This window comes from Eschrichtius robustus, chromosome 1 (genome assembly GCF_028021215.1).
Source record: "Eschrichtius robustus isolate mEscRob2 chromosome 1, mEscRob2.pri, whole genome shotgun sequence".
NCBI lineage: Eukaryota > Metazoa > Chordata > Mammalia > Artiodactyla > Eschrichtiidae > Eschrichtius > Eschrichtius robustus.
The window spans coordinates 181,559,538-181,580,120 of record NC_090824.1 but is presented as its reverse complement, the minus strand read 5'-3'; the positions used below and the strand labels follow the sequence as shown (position 1 = coordinate 181,580,120).

Below are 20,583 nucleotides of genomic sequence, written 5' to 3'. Positions count from 1 at the left end.
CTTTTAAATTAATAAAGTGAGGTCTTATATTTAATCTAGCAAAACCTTTGTTCATAGATAATGCAAGATGAGCTCTGTTTTAGGCCTTATCAGATTTATTATGAATTAAGAATTTTTGGCCCTTCTGTTTCTTGTGGTTTCTTATTTACTGTTTGGTATATACTTAACTTACTTAACTAATTTATCTTACTGTTTGGTATCATCTTGGTAGGTGTTTTAGATCTTTTTGAGAATAAACAGAGAGGAAATAAATAAGTATTTTATCTAGTCTTTCACTAAGATTATAATTTCTAATTATGTAAATGAGGTTCTTAATTTCAAGTCATTAAATGAGAAAATTTTAAACTGCAACAGTCTTAAAGAAAAAAATATAGAAATCTTTTTTTCTGGAGAGATTCTGATTTATCTTTTCCTAGTAATATCTGCACATAATGGGCACATATACACACATCAAATGAATGAAATCACAATTTATGATTTTTTTCTAATATAAACTACTTGTTATTATAAAAGAATAAGGAAGGAAAAATTACCAGCAGAGTGTACAAAATTATCTCTGGAAGATAATATTTTACTTTTTAAAATATCTCCAGCAATAGGTACATTTCATGTTATTCTTGAGAAACTTTATTAACTTTGGTATTTATACTTAAACTAGCATGTAAATATTTTGTTATACAAGTTAAACTAACATGTAAATTCTTTCATATCTAAAACTCAGGAATCCTGGTTACTTGATTTTTTAGTCCCTTTGTTCTTCCCTCATGTGAATATTGGGTCCTGTTTGTTAATCATAGATGTATCTGAGAACTTTTAAATCTCCAACTTGGATAATCATAGTTTTACTAATTTTTTTTAATACTAAATCATTTCCCCAATCTTTAACTGCGATTCTATAAGGCGTAGATAGGAAGAGTTATTAGCGTGCTGTTCACAGGTGAATAAGAAAACCATGTGAATTTTAAAATAGGGTTTTATATTTCTTTCTTACATCATAGTAGTACTTAAAAATGCCTCATAATTCCATAATCACATAAACATTCTCTTCTACAATTTAAAACTTGTCTTTTAAGATTAATTTTTGAAAAGGAGTCTTCTTGTAGTCTCTTGAATTGGTGTTTTACAATTAAATCTTTTCATTAAACTTAAAAATGCTTATTGCTATAATATCCCAGAAATGAATATTTGCACATATCCATGAAAGAGTATATTTTATATCCTTGAAACAAATGTTGCAATATATAATCGAAAAATTGAATCTCATAGTTTTCTTCCCCAGTCTTGTTTATATTTTCAAAAGTTCAGAATTCTGCATAGGTTTGCATCATTTAATTATACCAGGTTAGTATATTTTACAGATATTTATCTTAGCATCATATGCTTTTCCTGAATAAGTTTATAAGTTACTAATCCAAATGTATTTATCCAAATCTTTCTTCTAAGTCCCCTGGGTGCCTCAAATTTGTTATGCCCCAAACTGAAGACATTGTCCCTGATGCTTTTCCTCTTTCCTGACTCTTTGTAAGCTACTCTGTCATCTGTCTTCCCCATCCTAGTAGATAACATCACTGAAATACCGAAGCAGGAAAAATCCTGGACCCCATCCCTCCCTGAAATTACCACATCCTGTTGCTCATCACGTTCAGTATTTTCTACCTGCCTACCATTTTTCATTTCTTATTACTTTCTCACTTATAATTTTGAAATGCTCTTTTCTCGTTTTGCTCCCCTGATGTTCATCTTTACGTTGCTGCCAGAGTGACCTTTCTAAAATATATTTGTGAAGATGTAACGCCTCTACTTATGTAGTGGATCCCCATCGCATGAAGGAGGAAGTTCATGTTCTAGGAGGACACTTGCTTTTTTTGGTTTGGTTCTGATCCTCCAGTTTTGTCTCTCCATACCATTCCCAGTAACTGTGTTCTAGTTTTCTACGTGACTTGTTATGTTGTTTCACGCCTCGTCCTTTTGCTCAGGCTGCCCTTTCTAGAATCCCCTTCACATCCCCGCTCTACACTGTGTCTGTCTTTTAAGACACAGACCTGTCTTTGCAGCATTTCCTGAGCTACCCAGATACAGCTGACTCCTCTTTCCTTTGTGCCCTTCCTGTACTCTGTTCACATCAATTGTAGAGCTTTTGAATGATACTTTTCTGTTCTTATTTGTTTTCATGTAGCTCTACTTCTCCTAGAATACAGAGCAGAATCGGTCTTCTATTTATATTTCCAGCTTCTCCCAGGATAGTGCCTATGATCTGATAGATCCAGTAAATGTTTGTTGTCTTACTGATTGATTAAATGACCAAATGAATGAATATGATGTTTTCTGGAATTAGGTGTTTGTTTTGTTTTTATAGGAAGGAGCAACAAATCCAGAAATTGGAGAAAAAGAAAATGATACTGATATTGAAAGTGCTCCGCAAGAGCAAACAGATCATAACAATTTGACTTCTTTTGATGGAGCACACAAAAATAATAGGAGTGGTAAGTTAGTGAATATTTATGAATTTTTTCCTGTGCTTAAAGGCTAGTATAAAAACATCTAAAGTGTGTAGATCCAAATATACTATCCGTTTCTTTTTTTTTTTAATTAATTAATTTATTTATTTTTGGCTGCATTGGGTCTTTATTGCCCGGGCGGGGGTTACTCTTCGTTGCGGTGCACAGGCTTCTCATTGTGGTGGCTTCTCTTGTTGTGGAGCATGGGCTCTAGGCTCATGGGCTTCAGTAGTTGTGGCACACAGGCTCAGTAGTTGTGGAACACGGGCTTAGTTGCTCCGTGGCATGTGGGATCTTCCTGGACCAGAGCTCAAACCCGTGTTGCCTGCATTGCAAGGCAGATTCTTAACCACTGCACCACCAGGGAAGTCCCAATATCCATTTCTTTTTAAGTATGTTTCTTTTGCTCTGTTTCTTCAGAAGTATCCCAACTACTACCAACTTTTTCTTCCTGAAAATGCCTCAACCCTCCGAAATTCTTTTCTGCTACTTTATTTTATTGAAATATTTGTGGATGGAGATAGACTTATATATGTATTTAAAATTCATAGTAGTAAATGTTCTCATGAATGTATCTGTGGCTGCGTTTTACAGATATGATGTCAGCATTAGGATTAGGAGAAGAGGAAGATATAGAATCACCTTGGGATTCTGAGGTACTGTCTTCTATTATTTTTTTTTTTTAATTGTAAAATAGAAGCACTGAGTGATGTTAAAACATAAAAGGGGGGATGCTTTGACTTTACTTTCTCACCTTTGCATTTGCCCATCAAAATTTTTTCCTTATATTTTTAACCTGTAATTAATTAAATAATTGTGTGCTAAATATAATAACTACCACATAGTGCACTTTTGTTAATTTGCAAGATTCACCTAATGAAACCAGTGTCGTATAGAGCAAAAACCAAGGCTTAGAAGTCATAAGGAATCAGTTTGGGTTCTGAAGTTAAATTTATCTAAAAACTGAAGCATTATTCCAGGTCAGCCTATGGCCAAATGTATGTTTCTTTTTTCTTTTCTTTTTTTAAAAAAATTTTGTTGGAGTATAGTAGATTTACAATGTTGTGTTAGTTTCGGGTATACAGCAAAGTGAATCAGTTGTACATATACATATATCCACTCTTTTTTAGATTCCTTCCCCATATAGGCCATTACAGAGTATTCAGTAGAGTTCCCTGTGCTATACAGTAGGTCCTTATTATTGATCTATTTTATATATAGTAGGGTGTATCTGTCAGTCCCAGTCTCCCAAGCAAATGTATGTTTCTTTGGTACATATGAATGTGTAAAACTCCTAGTGAGGTTCAGAGAGAAACAGGTTGAAATGTAGTTTTTTACCACTTAGACCTGAAAAAGATAGTGCCTGAGACTTGAAAGTATTGTTACATTTGGATTGTCAAATAGATCTGCAAGGAACATTTCAAGAGAAGCAAAAGAATGGGGAATAATAAGTATGTGGCGTTATAATAACAACAGTTTGGTTTAGCGATGTTTTAATAAGTACAAACCATTTTGGATAGTTAAACTAGTGTGCGTTGAGTACCTTTATGGCAGCCATACTTGAAGTAACGTAAATGTAAAGTAATGATGACCTGTTGTAAGGTGACAGCTATGGAAAGAGATAAGAAGGTCTTGATCTGTTAGACATAGGCAGCTGCTGCAGTGATACAGCACTATGTTTAAAGTCAAAAGACATGGTAGCATCCTGGTCTGTCACTAGCTGTGGGATCTTGGAAAAACTTGTCTACCCTGGTTGAGTGTCAGTGACCTCCTTCGTAAAAATGGTACTGGTACCCACTTCTCAGGTATGTGTAGGGAAGAGATGTGGTAACGGCTGTGAACACACATTGTAAACTGTAAAGGGTGCTATAGAAATGTAAGACAAAAATGATCACAGTGGCAATTAGTGACTCACTAAATGCTGGGGCACTTTTTTAAAACCTGAAGGACAATAAAATGACAGTAGTGTTAAGAATGGGGAAATTAGAATGGGCATGTGGATTTCTAGTTTGGGGTATGTTAGGTGGCTGTAGACTGTTATCGGAGATCTCCTATAGGTATCGAGTGCTTTGGTACTTGAGGTGCTCTCAACATTTAAAATGTTTTGATCTTAAATAAATTCCTCTTGTTGAATACCAACTATGTGCTGGGCAGTTAGACACTGACTGTACCAATTGAGGGGTTAGGCTGTAGTGTTGGGAACATAAAACCAAACAGGAATCCTTTATAAGTCACTGTTAAGTCCTTCATGTAAAGAAAATGCAGAATGTTACATTAGACAACATTGAGAGAGTTTGTAGTTAGGATGGGGATGGGAGTGGGAGTCAGAAAAGATCTGCATGTGAGAAAAGCTACCAAGGGGAGGATGGGAAGGAGCCAGTCATGTGAGGGTCCAGGGGAGGGACATTCTGGACAGAGAGAACAGCGGATCCCATCTGTTCGTCACTTCACTCTCGCATCTTGGAATGACTAGGAAACAGGAAGTGGGGTAACTGTCCTTACAATCATTTTTATTATTGTTGTTGTATGTAGAAAATAAAATGTGCATAATAAAAGCTTGGCACATTTAGATGATTAATAAATAAATGTTCTTATTCTTCCCTTATTAAAGCTTGCTATACTTTTTTGAAGAGTTGCATAACTATATTTAAATTTTTTGCTATTATTTAAACATAAAAGTTTTTCGTACTACTTTGCTATTTTATTCAACTATTTTTCCTATCAATAAAAATTTTATCAAATAACAGATTCTTGTAAGCCCTTGTTTACCTAAATGAAGTAGCTTCTACGGTGTTCTGTTTATGCTCAACATGACATACTTCATGGTTTCTTTTCATGCCAAGTATATTATTTTAATACTAAAAGATTTCTGTCTTTAGAAATATTTGAAATTTATAGCAAGTATACTTATTAAAGAATTTATTTAAATACATATTTTTAGAAAACACTCTCTTCTTTTGACAGGGAATGCAAAGTAGAGTTAGGTGTTTTGAAGTTAATTCTTTGCTGAAATGTGCCTGTAAGTCAGTATTTTGTCTGTGAAAATAATTCCTCTGGCTTTCCATGCTCAGTTTACAGAGTCAGTAGCCGAATGAGGATAAAAGATAGACTTGATCTAGAGAGTGTATATGAAGTTTTCTATTTAAATGTTTGGGCTTTCAATCCATGCTTCTCTTATTTTTAAATCTAATTGCTTGTAAAGTAGGAAATTTTTAAAAAGTAGGGTATTTTCAGGTATTAGAAGGGGATTAGGAAATCTTTATGCAACTCATTATTAATATCAATTTTAACAGAGTATCTCTGAGAGTCTTCCACAGAAGTATGTTGATCATTTATCTGGAGCTGCAGGTCAAAGAGGAAAAAATATATTAAATGGACAAGTAGAAGGTAAGAACTGTATTTTTATGAAAAAGTCATTTGACAGCATGTTGATTTAAAATGGGACTTCTGATATATTCTAATAGGCAAAGAAAATCACCTGTCGGTTAAGAGGAAGAATCATTCCTCACACTGATTTCAAGTTGAACTGAGCCTGTCTCATTCTGGAAAACAAGTGCTGTATCAGAAGAACTAAGCAGCTACATCTTTTTTTCTAGTCAAAAATCCATCAACAGTTTTTAGGCAGTTTTTATTTGGCCAAAAAGCAGTGCTTGAATACTTAACTGTGTGCTGTGTTCTATTTAAGTTCTGACTGTCCAGATGTTCTTTTGTAGACAACATGCCATGATATAATCATCTATCTCCATGTCTGTTATCAAGTTACACTGTGAAGTGTGCCACCCTTTTGAGGTGGTCCTCAAAGACACAGTTTGCTTGTTGTTTAACCAAGTGTCCTAAAGCATGTACCTGAAGTTATATCATTTTTTATTCTAAAAAGCTATGCAGCTTATATTCTGAAAACTGTTAAAAAATATAACACTGTTGATGTAAAAAAAAAAAAAAAAGAAAATCACCTGTCAAATGCATAGTGAGGAAAAAGACGAGAACAGGAGGGAAGCTGTGTATCTCATCTGGTGTCAGCCACAGATTAAATTGAGAGTCCCGTTTAAAGAGCTGAATTATTAGTTCTGTTTCAAGGTACTCTACAACCTAAGGAAAGTCGGGAAATGAGGAAGAGGAAAGAAGGAATAAAGAATGAGAGAGGCAGAGGTTACAGGGAGTAAATGAAGGACAAGGAAGCGGGGGTCTCTGGAGGACGGTGGCAAAGTAAAATAGGTCTTTAGAAAAAGGAAGAGAAGAGTATTTGAAACGTGAGACAAATTTGAAGTGAGCTTCCAGCACCAAAACTTGTCAGAGATGAAGAGCAAAGCTTTCCCACTCTTACTGTGGGAATGTAGAAGCAGACTCATAGATCAGAGTTTCTCAAATTTTAATTAGTCCCCTGGGGACCTTGTGAAAAGTGCACATGCTGAGCAGCAGGTCTGGGATTGTGCATTTCTGACAAGCTCTCAGAGTCGCAAGGGCGTAGGCTTGCATTTAGAGAAATCTGGAAGAAGAGCCACTGGATAGTTCAAGACAGAACAGGATCGAGGAAAAGCATTATTTTGTTTTTCTTTCTGAGCGTGTTTACAGCCAGAGGGAAGCAAAGCATTGAAGTAGAACTTAATAGATGTAAGGTACCACTGCTAAGCAAAGAAGAAAAAAGAAGTGGTGGGGATAATCCATAAAAAGAATGTAAAAGGGGAAGAATTAAGACCACAGATCCAGAGACTACCTTTGAAGAGGAAAGAATATAGTGACAAGAAGGAGGGAGGAAAGAAAGGAGTTAGGGAGGTAATTGTGGAGGTGATGAGGAAACTTGAGAGAACTCTTGTTACATGACTTCAGTGTATTTACACTGAAACAAGGTTAGGTCATTGCTCCTCCAGAGAATACCGGAAGCAGCAGTGGGTGCTAGAATTGGGGTAAACCCCAGCTCCTCCTTGTAACTATCAGGCGTCAAAGATATATGTTGTGCTGGTGTGTGTTATTCAAATGAGATTAATTTGAATATGGAAGCATTGGCCGTTTTTTTTTCTTAAGATAGGTTTTTGTTTGTTTTTTTTTTTTCGGCTGCTCGGCTTGGCATATGGGATCTTAATTTCCCCGACCAGGGATTGAACCCGTGCCCCCTGCAGGAGAAGCATGGGGTCTTAACCACTGGACCGCCAGGGGAGTCCCTAAGATAGCTAATTTTTTGATGATAATTATCTCACAAAAATCCTTTTAAACATTAGCATGATATACTAAACCAAACTAATTTTGGAAACAAAAGAAATTAATAGGGTTCATTCCCTAAATGCTAAAATTGTTATTATCAGTAAATACTACACTGATTTTGAAATATGAAAGATTTTTAATATCTAATAATTCTGTGGCAGTAAAATTTATTCCTTTTTGATAATTATGCTTCGATATTGAAAACTTATTATACATTATTTCTTAGATGTGTCTTATATACCTTCTTGCATGAGTGGATCGAGAAACTTTAAGATGACTAAACTAGAGGATCCAAGAAATGTAGGCATACCAGTAGCCCACATGGGTATGGAAAAAAAGAAGAATACTTTTATGAACTATTATTCTACAAGTGTATATCCAAGCTGATCAGTTCATAACACTTTCTCTGATGAGAAATGAATTATACATTCAACTGAACTGTCATCCCAACTGTGCACTTCCTAAATTACAGGACAAATTGAAGAACATGATAAATACTTGTAGTATAATGGTGTAAATGCTGCTGCGGTATTGCATTCAAGATATGCTGTTGCATTTTACCATCAGCTTTCATATTTATCTTCTCGGGGTCATGATTTGTTCCTCTGATTAAAGATCACTTTTCTCCTCATCAATCAGCATGTTCACATTGGTACTTGTGCATTTTTCTATTTTATAAAGGCTTTTGGAACATAATCTTACTTTTGAAATCTTAACTGCATGTTTTGTTAAACCTGTACTCCTATTTTTTCTTCAGTATCTATAGTGGATTCATATGTCTGTCTTGTTGCTGTCCTAACTTCCCCCAAGAAACAAAACACCAAAACCTAAAGTATTCACTGCCAAGGCCAAGCATGAGGATTCTGCTCAGTACTAACTGCATGAATATATAGTTGGCTTTCATAGTTACGTGTAGTTGATTCTATGTCCCTTTTGCCTTTTAGATTCTCCTGAAAAATATCCTCACTTGAAGGTAAAAACTTATATTTTCATCTTGAATTATTAACTACAGATTGTATCAAATGTACATTATTTATTAATCAACTTGTTTCAAAACCCATTCAGCCTGCAGTTGGAGTGAAAGATTCTGTTCCTAATAAAACAGTAGGAATGAAGGATTCACAAACATCCAGATCAGGTAAATTTTGCAGTGCAAATTTAACTCTGGAAAGAGGTACACTAAAATATTTGAAATGCTCACAGTCTTCATATTCCTAATTCTTTTTTTTTGCAAATTTAATTGAAGGATTTGACATAAATAAGGCACATGTTATTGTTGGTATCCATGTTTTGAAAAAAAGATATTTACAAGCATAAGAAAAAGATTTTTTTAAAATGTAAGCTTTAACTCAGATGTTTCTATGTATGTTTCAATACCCTAAAGTTCTCAGTTTGGAATCTCTGTACTTCTTAGGGATTCTCAGAGGTTAATTATTAGATTCTAAGATATTTCCAGTTTTATAAAATGCTGATTTGAACTCTGACCTTTACCTAGAGTAAAGCTTCACTTGCTAACATGTCAATTGTATTTCAACTTTAATTATTTCATTTTAGTGGTGTTACACGGATGAGCTTAAGCCAACCAGATGTTTTGATTAGTAGACTCTGTGTGTGTGTGTGTGTGTGTGTGTGTGTGTGTGGTCTTTGATTATTAAAAGTGGGGGAAAGTAATCATACCTTAATGACGATTTGATAGACACAGTCTTTTATTTTTCTTTTTTAGACGCAGTCTTTTAAAACAGTAATTCTGAAAGTTTTTGGCTTTAAGATCCTTTTATTTATTTATTTGTTACTTTTTTATGATCCAGATATACGATACTTTTACACTTTTAAAAATTATTGAGAATTCCAAGAAACTTTTGTTTAAGTAGGTTGTATCTACTGATGTTTACTGTATTGGAAAGTAATAAAAATTTAAAATACAAGCACACACAATCATACATTCTGTTAGCCATTAGAGCTATGATGTTATCACATATCTTGTCTCTGGAAAACTCCACTGTACACTTAAAACAGAATGAGAACGGAAATAACGTTTACTGTTATTGTGAAAATAGTTTTGGCCTCTTGAACCCCTTGAATGGTTGGGTCTTGGGACTCCAGGGATCCTCAGGTGACACCTGACAACCACTGTTTTAAACCATTTACAGAGCTCATGGATGTGAAATGATAAAGGGGACCTTGTGATGAAACAGGCTTTAAAGTTTCACTTTTACATTTCTTGCTTTCTTCTTTGATTTGTCTTTTTTTTTTTTTAGGTTTTTTTTTTTTTTATATACAGCAGGTTCTTATTAGTCATCAATTTTATACACATCAGTGTATACATATCAATCCCAATCGCCCAATTCATCACACCACCATCCCCAACCCCCCACGACTTTCCCCCCTTGGTGTCCATACGTCTGTTCTCTACATCTGTGTCTCAATTTCTGCCCTGCAAACTGGTTCATCTGTACCATTTTTCTAGGTTCCACATATATGAGTTAATGAGTTAATATACGATATTTGTTTTTCTCTTTCTGACTTACTTCACTCTATATGACAGTCTCTAGATCCATCCACGTCTCAACAAATGACCCAATTTCGTTCCTTTTTATGGCTGAGTAATATTCCATCATATGGAATATCATGTACCACATAATATGTATGTACATGTATGTACCACATACATGTATGTATCACATGGTATATGTATGTACCACATCTTCTTTATCCATTCGTCTGTCGATGGGCATTTAGGTTGCTTCCATGACCTGGCTATTGTAAATAGTGCTGCAATGAACATTGGGGTGCATGTGTCTTTTTGAATTATGGTTTTCTCTGGGTATATGCCCAGTAGTGGAATTGCTGGATCATATGGTAATTCTATTTTTAGTTTTTTAAGGAACCTGCATACTGTTCTCCATAGTGGCTGTATCAATTTACATTCCCACCAACAGTGCAAGAGAGTTCTCTTTCCTCCACACCCTCTCCAGCATTTGTTGTTTATAGATTTTCTGATGAAGCCCATTCTAACTGGTGTGAGGTGATAACTCATTGTAGTTTTGATTTGCATTTCTCTAATAATTAGTGATGTTGAGCAGCTTTTCATGTGCTTCTTGGTCATCTGTATGTCTTCTTTGGAGAAATGTCTATTTAGGTCTTCTGCCTGTTTTTGGATTGGGTTGTTTGTTTTTTTAATATTGAGCTGCATGAGCTGTTTATATATTTTAGAGATTAATCCTTTGTCCGTTGATTCGTTTGCAAGTATTTTCTCCCATTCTGAGGGTTGTCTTTTCATCTTGTTTATGGTTTCCTTTGCTGTGCAAAAACTTTTAAGTTTCATTAGGTCCCATTTGTTTATTTTTGTTTTTATTTCCATTACTCTAGGAGGTGGATCAAAAAAGATCTTGCTGTGATTTATGTCAAAGAGAGTTCTTCCTATGTTTTCCTCTAAGAGTTTTGTAGTGTCTGGTCTTACATTTAGGTCTCTAATCCATTTTGAGTTTATTTTTGGTATGGTATTAGGGAGTGTTCTAATTTCATTCTTTCACATGTAGCTGTCCAGTATTCCCAACACCACTTATTGAAGAGACTGTCTTTTCTCCATTGTATATCCTTGCCTCCTTTGTCATAGACTAGTTGACCATAGGTGCGTGGGTTTACCTCTGAGCTTTCTATCTTGTTCCATTGATCTGTGTTTCTGTTTTTGTGCCAGTACCATATTGTCTTGATTACTGTAGCTTTGTAGTATAGCCTGAAGTCAGGGAGTCTGATTCCTCCAGCTCCGTATTTTTCCCTCAAGACTGCTTTGACTATTTGGGGTCTTCTGTGTCTCCATACGAATTTTAAGACTTTTTGTTCTAGTTCGTAAAAAATGCAATTGGTAATTTGATAGGAATTGCATTGAATCTGTAGATTGCTTTGGGTCATATAGTTATTTTCACAATATTGATTCTTCCAATCCAAGAACGTGGTATATCTCTCCATCTGTTGGTATCATCTTTAATTTCTTTCATCAGTCTCTTATAGTTTTCTGCATACAGGTCTTTTGTCTCCCTAGGTAGGTTTATTCCTAGGTATTTTTTTCTTTTTGTTGCAATGGTAAATGGGTGTGTTTCCTTAATTTCTCTTTCAGATTTTTCATCATTAGTGTATAGGAATGCAAGAGATTTCTGTGCATTAATTTTGTATCCTGCAACTTTACCAAATTCATTGATTAGCTCTAGTAGTTTTCTGGTGGCATCTTTAGGATTCTCTATGTATAGTATAATGTCATCTGCAAACAGTGACAGTTTTACTTCTTCTTTGCAATTTGTATTCCTTTTATTTCTTTTTCTTCTCTGATTGCTGTGGCTAGGACTTCCAAAACTATGTTGAATAATAGTGGTGAGAGTGGACATCCTTGTCTTGTTCCTGATCTTAGAGGAAATGCTTTCAGTTTTTCACCATTGAGAATGATGTTTGCTGTGAGTTTGTCGTATATGGCCTTTATTATGTTGAGGTAGTTTCCCTCTATGCCCACTTTCTGGAGAGTTTTTGTCATAAATCGGTGTTGAATTTTGTCAAAAGCTTTTTCTGCATCTATTGAGATGATCATATGGTTTTTATTCGATTTGTTAATATGGTGTATCACATTGATTGATTTGCATATATTGAAGAATCCTTGCATCCCTGGGATAAATCCCACTTGATCATGGTGTATGATCCTTTTAATGCGTTGTTGGATTCTGTTTGCTAGTATTTTGTTGAGGATTTTTGCGTCTATATTCATCAGTGATATTGGTCTGTAATTTTCTTTTTTTGTAGTATCTTTGTCTGGTTTTGGTATCAGGGTGATGGTGGCCTCATAGAATGAGTTTGGATGTGTTCCTTCCTCTGCAATTTTTTGGAAGAGTTTGAGAAGGATGGGTGTTAGCTCTTCTCTAAATGTTTGATAGAATTCACCTGTGAAGCCATCTGGTCCTGGACTTTTGTTTGTTGGAAGATTTTTAATCACAGTTTCAATTTCATTACTTGTGATTGGTCTGTTCATATTTTCTGTTTCTTCGTGGTTCAGTCTTGGAAGTTTATACCTTTCTAAGAATTTGTCCATTTCTTCCAGGTTGTCCATTTTATTGGCATAGAGTTGCTTGTAGTAGTCTCTTAGGATGGTTTGTATTTCTGTGGTGTCTGTTGTAACTTCTCCTTTTTCATTTCTAATTTTATTGATTTGAGTCCTCTCCTTCTTTTTCTTGATGAGTCTGGCTAATGGTTTATCAATTTTGTTTATCTTCTCAAAGAACCAGCTTTTAGTTTTATTGATCTTTGCTATTGTTTTCTTTGTTTCTTTTTCATTTATTTCTGCTCTGATCTTTATGATTTCTTTCCTTCTGCTAACTTTGGGTTTTGTTTGTTCTTCTTTCTCTAGTTCCTTTAGGTGTAAGGTTAGATTATTTATTTGAGATTTTTCTTGTTTCTTGAGGTAAGCTTGTATAGCTATAAACTTCCCTCTTAGAACTGCTTTTGCTGCATCCCATATGTTTTGGATTGTTGTGTTTTCATTGTCTTTTGTCTCTAGGTATTTTTTGATTTCCTCTTTGATTTCTTCAGTGATCTCTTGGTTATTTAGTAACGTATTGTTTAGCCTCCATGTGTTTGTGTTTTTTACGTTTTTTTCCCTGTAATTCATTTCTAATCTCATAGCGTTGTGGTCAGAAAAGATGCTTGATATGATTTCAATTTTCTTAAATTTACTGAGGCTTGATTTATGACCCAAGATGTGATCTATCCTGGAGAGTGTTCCGTGCGCACTTGAGGAGAAAGTGTAATCTGCTGTTTTTGGATGGAATGTCCTATAAATATCAATTAAATCTATCTGGTCTATTGTGTCATTTAAAGCTTCTGTTTCCTTATTTATTTTCACTTTGGATGATCTGTCCATTGGTGTAAGTGAGGTGTTAAAGTCCCCCACTATTATTGTGTTACTGTCGATTTCCTCTTTTATAGCTGTTAGCAGTTGCCTTACGTATTGAGGTGCTCCTATGTTGGGTGCATATATATTTATAATTGGTTTATCTTCTTCCTGGATTGATCCCTTGATCATTATATAGTGTCCTTCTTTGTCTCTTGTAACATTCTTTATTTTAAAGTCTATTTTATCTGACATGAGTATTGCTACTCCAGCTTTCTTTTGCTTTCCATTTGCATGGAATATCTTTTTCCATCCCCTCACTTTCAGTCTGTATGTGTCCCTAGGTCTGAAGTGGGTCTCTTGTAGACAGCATATATAGGGGTCTTGTTTTTGTATCCATTCAGCAAACCTGTGTCTTTTGGTTGGAGCATTTAATCCATTCACGTTTAAGGTAATTATCAATATGTATGTTCCTTTGACCATCTTCTTAATTCTTTTGGGTTTGTTTTTGTAGGTGCTTTTCTTTTCTTGTGTTTCCCACTTAGAGAAGTTTCTTTAGCATTTGTTGTAGAGCTGGTTCGGTGGTGCTGAATTCTCTTTGCTTTTGCTTGTCTGTAAAGCTTTTGATTTCTCCATGGAATCTGAATGAGATCCTTGCCGGGTATAGTCATCTTGGTTGTAGGTTCTTCCCTTTCATCAGTTTAAATATATCATGCCACTCCCTTCTGGCTTGAGAGTTTCTGCTGAGAAATCAGCTGTTACCCTTATGGGAGTTCCCTTGTATTTTATTTGTCATTTTTCCCTTGCTGCTTTCAATAATTTTTGTCTTTAATTTTTGCCAATTTGATTACTATGTGTCTTGGCGTATTTCTCCTTGGGTTTATCCTGTATGGGACTCGCTGCACTTCCTGGACTTGGGTGGCTATTTCCTTTCCCATGTTGAGGACGTTTTCGACTATAATCTCTGCAAATATTTTCTCTGGTCCTTTCTCTCTCTCTTCTCCTTTTGGGACCCCTATAATGTGAATGTTGTTGCGTTTAATGTTTTCTCAGAGGTCTCTTAGGCTGTCTTCATTTCTTTTCATTCTTTTTTCTTTATTCTCTGCTGCAGCAGTGAATCCCACCACTCCGTTTTACAGGTCACTTATCTGTTCTTCTGCCTCAGTTATTCTGGTATTGATTCCTTCTAGTGTAGTTTTCAATTCAGTTATTGTATTGTTCCTCTCTGTTTGTTTGTTCTTTAACTCTTCTAGGTCTTTGTTAAACATTTCTTGCATCTTCTCTATCTTTGCCTCCATTGTTTTTCCAAGGTCCTGGATCATCTTCACTATCATTATTCTGAATTCTTTTTCTGGAAGGTTGCCTGTCTCCACTTCATTTAGTTGTTTTTCTGGAGTTTCATCTTGTTCCTTCATCTGGTATATAGCCCTCTGCCGTTTCATCTTGTCTATCTTTCTGTGAATGTGGTTTTTGTTCCACAGGCTGCAGGATTGTAGTTCTTCTTGCTTCTGCTGTCTGCCCTCTGGTGGATGAGGCTATCTAAGAGGCTTATGCAGGTTTCCTGATGGGAGGGACTGGTGGTCAGTAGAGCTGACTGTTGCTCTGGTGGGCAGAGCTCAGTAAAACTTTAATCCGCTTGACTGCTGATGGGTGGGGCTGGGTTCCCTCCCTGTTGGTTGTTTGGCCTGAGGCAACCCAACAGTGGAGGCTACCTGGGCTCTTTGGTAGGGCTAATGGCAGACTCTGGGAGGGCTCACGCCAAGGAGTACTTCCCAGAACTTCTGCTGCCAGTGTCCTTGTCCCCATGGTGAGCCACAGCCACCCCCCGCCTCTGCAGGAGACCCTCCAACACTAGCAGGTAGGTCTGGTTCAGTCTCCCCTGGGTTCATTGCTCCTTCCCCTGGGTCCCGATGTGCACAGTACTTTGTGTGTGCCCTCCAAGAGTGGAGTCTCTGTTTCCCCCAGTCCTGTCGAAGTCCTGCAATCAAATCCCACTAGGCTTCAAAGTCTGATTCTCTAGGAACTCCTCCTGCCATTGCCGGACCCCCAAGTTGGGAAGCGTGACGTGGGGCTCAGAACCTTCACTCCAGTGGGTGGACTTATGTGGTATAAGTGTTCTCCAGTCTATGAGTCACCCACCCAGCAGTTATGGGATTTGATTTTGCTGTGAATGGGCCCCTCCTACCATCTCATTGTGGCTTCTCCTTTGTCTTTGGATGTGGGGTATCTTTTTTGGTGAGTTCCAGTGTCTTCCTGTCGATGATTGTCCAGCACCTAGCTGTGATTCTGGTGTTCTCACAAGAGGGAGTGAGAGCACGTCCTTCTACTCCACCATCTTGGTTCAGCTCTGATTTGTCTTAAGAAATTTAAATCTGACAATTTTAGTTTGTTTAAAAAAAAGAAAAATATTTTTGTTATGTATTCATTTCCTGTCTTATGGCACTGTATGCTCTTTGGATCTAGTGTGGACCTAGACTTATCCTATTTTTACCTGGAAACAATTAGTCACTCAAGGCTATCATTTCTTATGTAAGTTTATGATATTTATCCAAGGCTTCTAAAATGAGTTCTGAAGATATTGGTACATTGAGGAAAGACCATCTCATTGTAATTAAAATAGTACCATTCATTAAAAGATTTTTTAAAACCCATGTCTCTGGAACACACAATACTGTCATGCATATTTAAACATAAAATAAATGGTTAGACATAATTTTGTTAATGAAAAAATTCGTATGTTGAAGAAACTTAATTATTAATAAAGCTCTCATGGTATACAGAATATGTAATAGAGATTGATGAGTGAATCAAAGTAAGTAATACTAGAAAATTAAAAAGTAGAAAAAATGAGAGACAGTAGTTAGCGTATCTATATGAATGGCAATGACGTGTAAGATACAATAAGCTAGGAAGGAGTAGTGTGTTTGGGGGGAGAGGAGGACATGGGACTGCTTCTCTGAAGAAAGAATTTGTTCAGGTTAGTCAAATTTGTATTAGTATTCACATTCTAATAAACGGAAACTTTGTTTTCAGATTTTTCAGATTGGGATTCTGCTAGTTTGACGCTCAATAATGAGACTTGTCAAAGAGCCGGGCATTTGAAAGTTGATGATAAATATCCATTTGTCTCACAATCAATGACCAAAAATCAGTCAGCATCCACAGAATTTGGACAGATGACCTTAATAGATAAAGAAAAGATTAATATTGGAGCGGTGTTTCTGTTAGGGAATTACACGCTCCATGACCTGTGTGAGTCACAACTGCCAGAAAACAGAGAAAGCAAACAAGGTAATAAATAAGCACAGAGCACTCAACCGTAGGCCACCTTGGCATGGCTTCTCCATAATCCTGATGTTTCCAAAATCATTTTGTGGCAAAATCTGCTTTGTGTTTACTCCTTTTATTCAACCTGCAGCCAAACGTCTTTTAGCAAGACGTTTGCATTCTTCCTCTGACCAAAGCAACATAATAAATAACAAAGAGAATTAGGAGAGAGAATAAGTTCGTTAGGCTAGTATTTAGCATACACCTGAGAGTGGGTAGCAGGATTATATTTAGAACTTTGCGACTAGTTGGGAAACCTAGGTAGACATCTCAAGATTCCCTTCTCAAAATGTAGTTTCTTAGCTTTATTTTTGTTTATCTCTGAATTCATTAGTATTAGTTATAACTATATTCAGTGTAACTAAAAGAGCACCTCCAAAACCAAATACTAAACTATTTCTTGTATTTTCTCTGAGTTTATATATTTTAGAATTGGCTTTCCCAACGGTAATGGGCATCATTGGGGATTGCTACATAGTCCCTCCTTCTTAGCTGTGTCCACATAGTATATCAACTTATTATTTTTAATGAATTAATAGTTCACAAGGGATATTGGTTTTAAGGAGTGCTGATCATTTAAAAATAGTATATGGAAAATCAATCCTAACTCTACTAGGATGCCCAGTCTATTGATTAACCACATCTAATATATGTTCTACATAAATACCAATTAATTTAGTGCCCTGAATCAGTCATATGATCAGGGCTATAGTAATAAATCATACACTGTTTTCTTTTTTCAGTCCTATAGTTTTATCTTCTTGTCTTTCCTTACCTGTAGAATTAATGTTACATTTACAAAAGGTTCTCAGTTAACTCCTGGAGTAGTGACTACAAGCTATAAACTCAAAGTTTTTTTTATCTATACAAGTGACTTGTTTGCTCTCATTTCTCCATGAGCTTGGTAGGTCCAAGAAGCACGAATTCAAATGAAACACCTATACGAGCCCCCTCAACACAGGAAGATATGAAACAGGAAAACTGGACACTAAATACAAGCAACTTAAAACAGTTCATGCAGATCATTTCTCTTCTCAGTTGATACCTTTTATAAAGTAATAAGCAGAGTCTAGTTCTTGAGGGACCCAGGATTCGTGCATTTATTAATTTACTAAAGATTTATTCTATGCTGGGTCCTGGTAATTTTATATCCTAAATATTTCTGGAAACAGTCCCTCCGTGTAGGCCTGCATCATCTTTTTTGCATTATAATGCCATCAAATTCATCTCCCTCTATTTATTTGTATGGCCTTCAAATTCATCCCTCCCGCAGCATTTAGAGTGATCTATCTCAAATGCACCAGTGATCGTGAACCACTCTTTAAAGCATATTAATGTCCAGCCATCTTAGAATGACAAGAGGCTTTCATAATCTAACTTCTACCTGACTCTCCCTCTCTAGCCCTTTTTTCTGTCCTTTGCTCTGGAATTCTGAACTGCTGGTGATGCTCTATCCCTGTATTTTAGACAAATATTCACCCTGTTTTATGTATGCTTCTCTCCCTGTCTTGCTACAGCTTTCCATGCTCTCTCCCTTTCCTGCCCTCTATTCCCTTGAATCTGACTGACCTCACTGTGTAAGTCTCAGCTCAGGCATTATCTCTAGAAAAGCCATCCCTGACACCTTTTATCTACATTCTTCTTTAAACTGCAAATGTTTAGTACTGAGCAGGAACTCAATAAGTAATTATTGAGTAAAAAAAGACTTTATACAAAGATGATTTCAAGAGCTTGTCCTCTACAGTCTAGGAGCAAAGAGGATAGACGTGAAGAAATAATTTACAGTTCAGGTGATAAAGATACACTAGAAAAATCTATAAAGTACTAAGGTAGCTACTGGGAAAGAGATACCTATTTGGGGAAAGAGAGCTGTAATCAAGGAGGACTTCACCAAGCAGGCTGAGTCTTAAAAGATGAAAAGAAATTTGTCAGAAGAGTAGAGGAAAACATTTTAGATTAAGGAACTGATAAAAGCATGAAAAGTAACAGTAATCTTGGAAACCATGAATAACGTTGCAGTTGAAGCTTGGGGTGTTGTTAAATAAGTACTAGTATGAAGTAGAGAACAGAGTGTATTGTGACTTTATATGTTTGTTCTGTGTTTTTAAATTTTGTTTGGCTTTTGATTGTTCTGTTCGTTGATGTTTGGTGGATGAATTTGTAAATGAATCTTTGAGATGTTTGTGTGCCTGTAACCTGGTGACATCTGGTATTTCCCAGATGGTTTGTTGAAGTTTTAGGTAATTAGAAGTATTTCTTAAAGAAGTAAATATTCAGCTAAAGATTAAACTTAATTTAAATTGTCATTTGATAAAATTTTTTAAATCTATTTTTATAAAGATTATGTCTTTTATCTAACTGTTCTAAGTAGTTAATTTTAACTAAACATATAGATTTGTCAGCAGAACTAGACTTAGAAATAACTTCGGAGGAAGCACAAGAAAGGCTTGATGGAAGTGAAAATAACCACTCACAGGTATGTAAAAATGTAGATGTAAATTTCTGGCTCAATATTGTTTTCTATGCTTTAACAACATAACAGAGTTCAAATGAAATTACCTTTCAAAATTAACCTCTTAGAATCGATAGATAATAATTTAATATTTAGTTTTTATAGTGCTTTAATTACAAAGCTTAAAATATTGTTAGAATCTATTATAATTTGTAGTTAAACTTTGTCCTTGGAATTGAGGCAAAACAATTTCCTGAATATTGTTTGCTTCTTCCTTACATGATAAAGAAGGTGATAATCAAATACTGAATCGTATGATTAAGCAGTTGAAATTATGAACAATATGTCAATGATGGTCCATGAGTTAGAGTCATGGAAGGAGAAATCATTCCCAGCTGTTCAAAATTTGCAGTTTCAAATTGCCAGTCACTAATGCCAAGATTAAAGATTTATTCTGTCTTGTGATCTCCATATAATCGACCTAAGGATCTACATTCAGGGAGAGAAGGGGTCATACAATCAACCCAATTGCCTATTAAGGAATCAAACCTTCCAGAATTGGACCTTTGTTGTTAGGGTACAAACAATAACTTTCTAATTATTTCATTTCAGGGTAGGAAACCAGTAAATATTATTAAACAATGTTTTATCCACTTTCATTAGTGGATATTAGAATATAATATAACTGAATGAAAGCAGGTATTATATCAATGTATAATACTATCATAGTATATAATTTGCATTAAAATTTAGGAATTTGTTCCTCTTTCTGATTGGTGTTAATTGATTTTGGCTCCTAGTAATTTATGGTTTGTCTATTCTCCAGTTACTAGTCCTTAAAAAAAAATCCTTACGTGCACATAGGGACTCTTTAAGGTAAGGTGAGGTGAAATATTTTTAAGTAAGGAAGGCTTTGTAACATTAAAAATCATCTCCTAATTCATTTTTGGTAGATTTAACATATACAAATTATTTAGTTCAAACAAACAGTGACAAAATTGGGTTTGTGAGTTCATGTTTTTCTCCTGTTTTAGGCTAAGGCAAGTTATTTTTCACTTCTTAGTTGTAATCCAGTGATTTGTGAGTAGCTAAACATAGATTAAGAAGTTTAACGGTTAAATTTTAATTATTTTCTAATTTTTCTTTGTCCGTACTTGATTACTTAAGGATAAAGTTATTTTACAAACATGTACCCTGACAGAAAAGACATCTGAAAATCAAATCAAGCCAATTAA

At 35.5% G+C, this 20,583-nt stretch overlaps 1 protein-coding gene across 4 annotated transcripts in view; it reads left to right on the top strand.

The window, feature by feature from the left end:
- The window catches only part of ANKRD26 (ankyrin repeat domain containing 26), a 92,983-nt gene that overhangs the window by 26,737 nt on the left and 45,663 nt on the right, over positions 1–20,583 (top strand). For 2 of the 4 annotated variants that reach the window (XM_068560346.1, XM_068560335.1), the window contains exons 10-17: positions 2,357–2,483; positions 3,093–3,154; positions 5,792–5,885; positions 7,924–8,022; positions 8,642–8,670; positions 8,763–8,835; positions 16,603–16,860; positions 19,290–19,372. In XM_068560346.1, the coding sequence (XP_068416447.1) occupies positions 2,357–2,483; positions 3,093–3,154; positions 5,792–5,885; positions 7,924–8,022; positions 8,642–8,670; positions 8,763–8,835; positions 16,603–16,860; positions 19,290–19,372 (825 nt within the window). The remainder of the gene's footprint in view (positions 1–2,356; positions 2,484–3,092; positions 3,155–5,791; positions 5,886–7,923; positions 8,023–8,641; positions 8,671–8,762; positions 8,836–16,602; positions 16,861–19,289; positions 19,373–20,583) is intronic. The other 2 variants (XM_068560324.1, XM_068560356.1) reach the window with 2 other exon arrangements.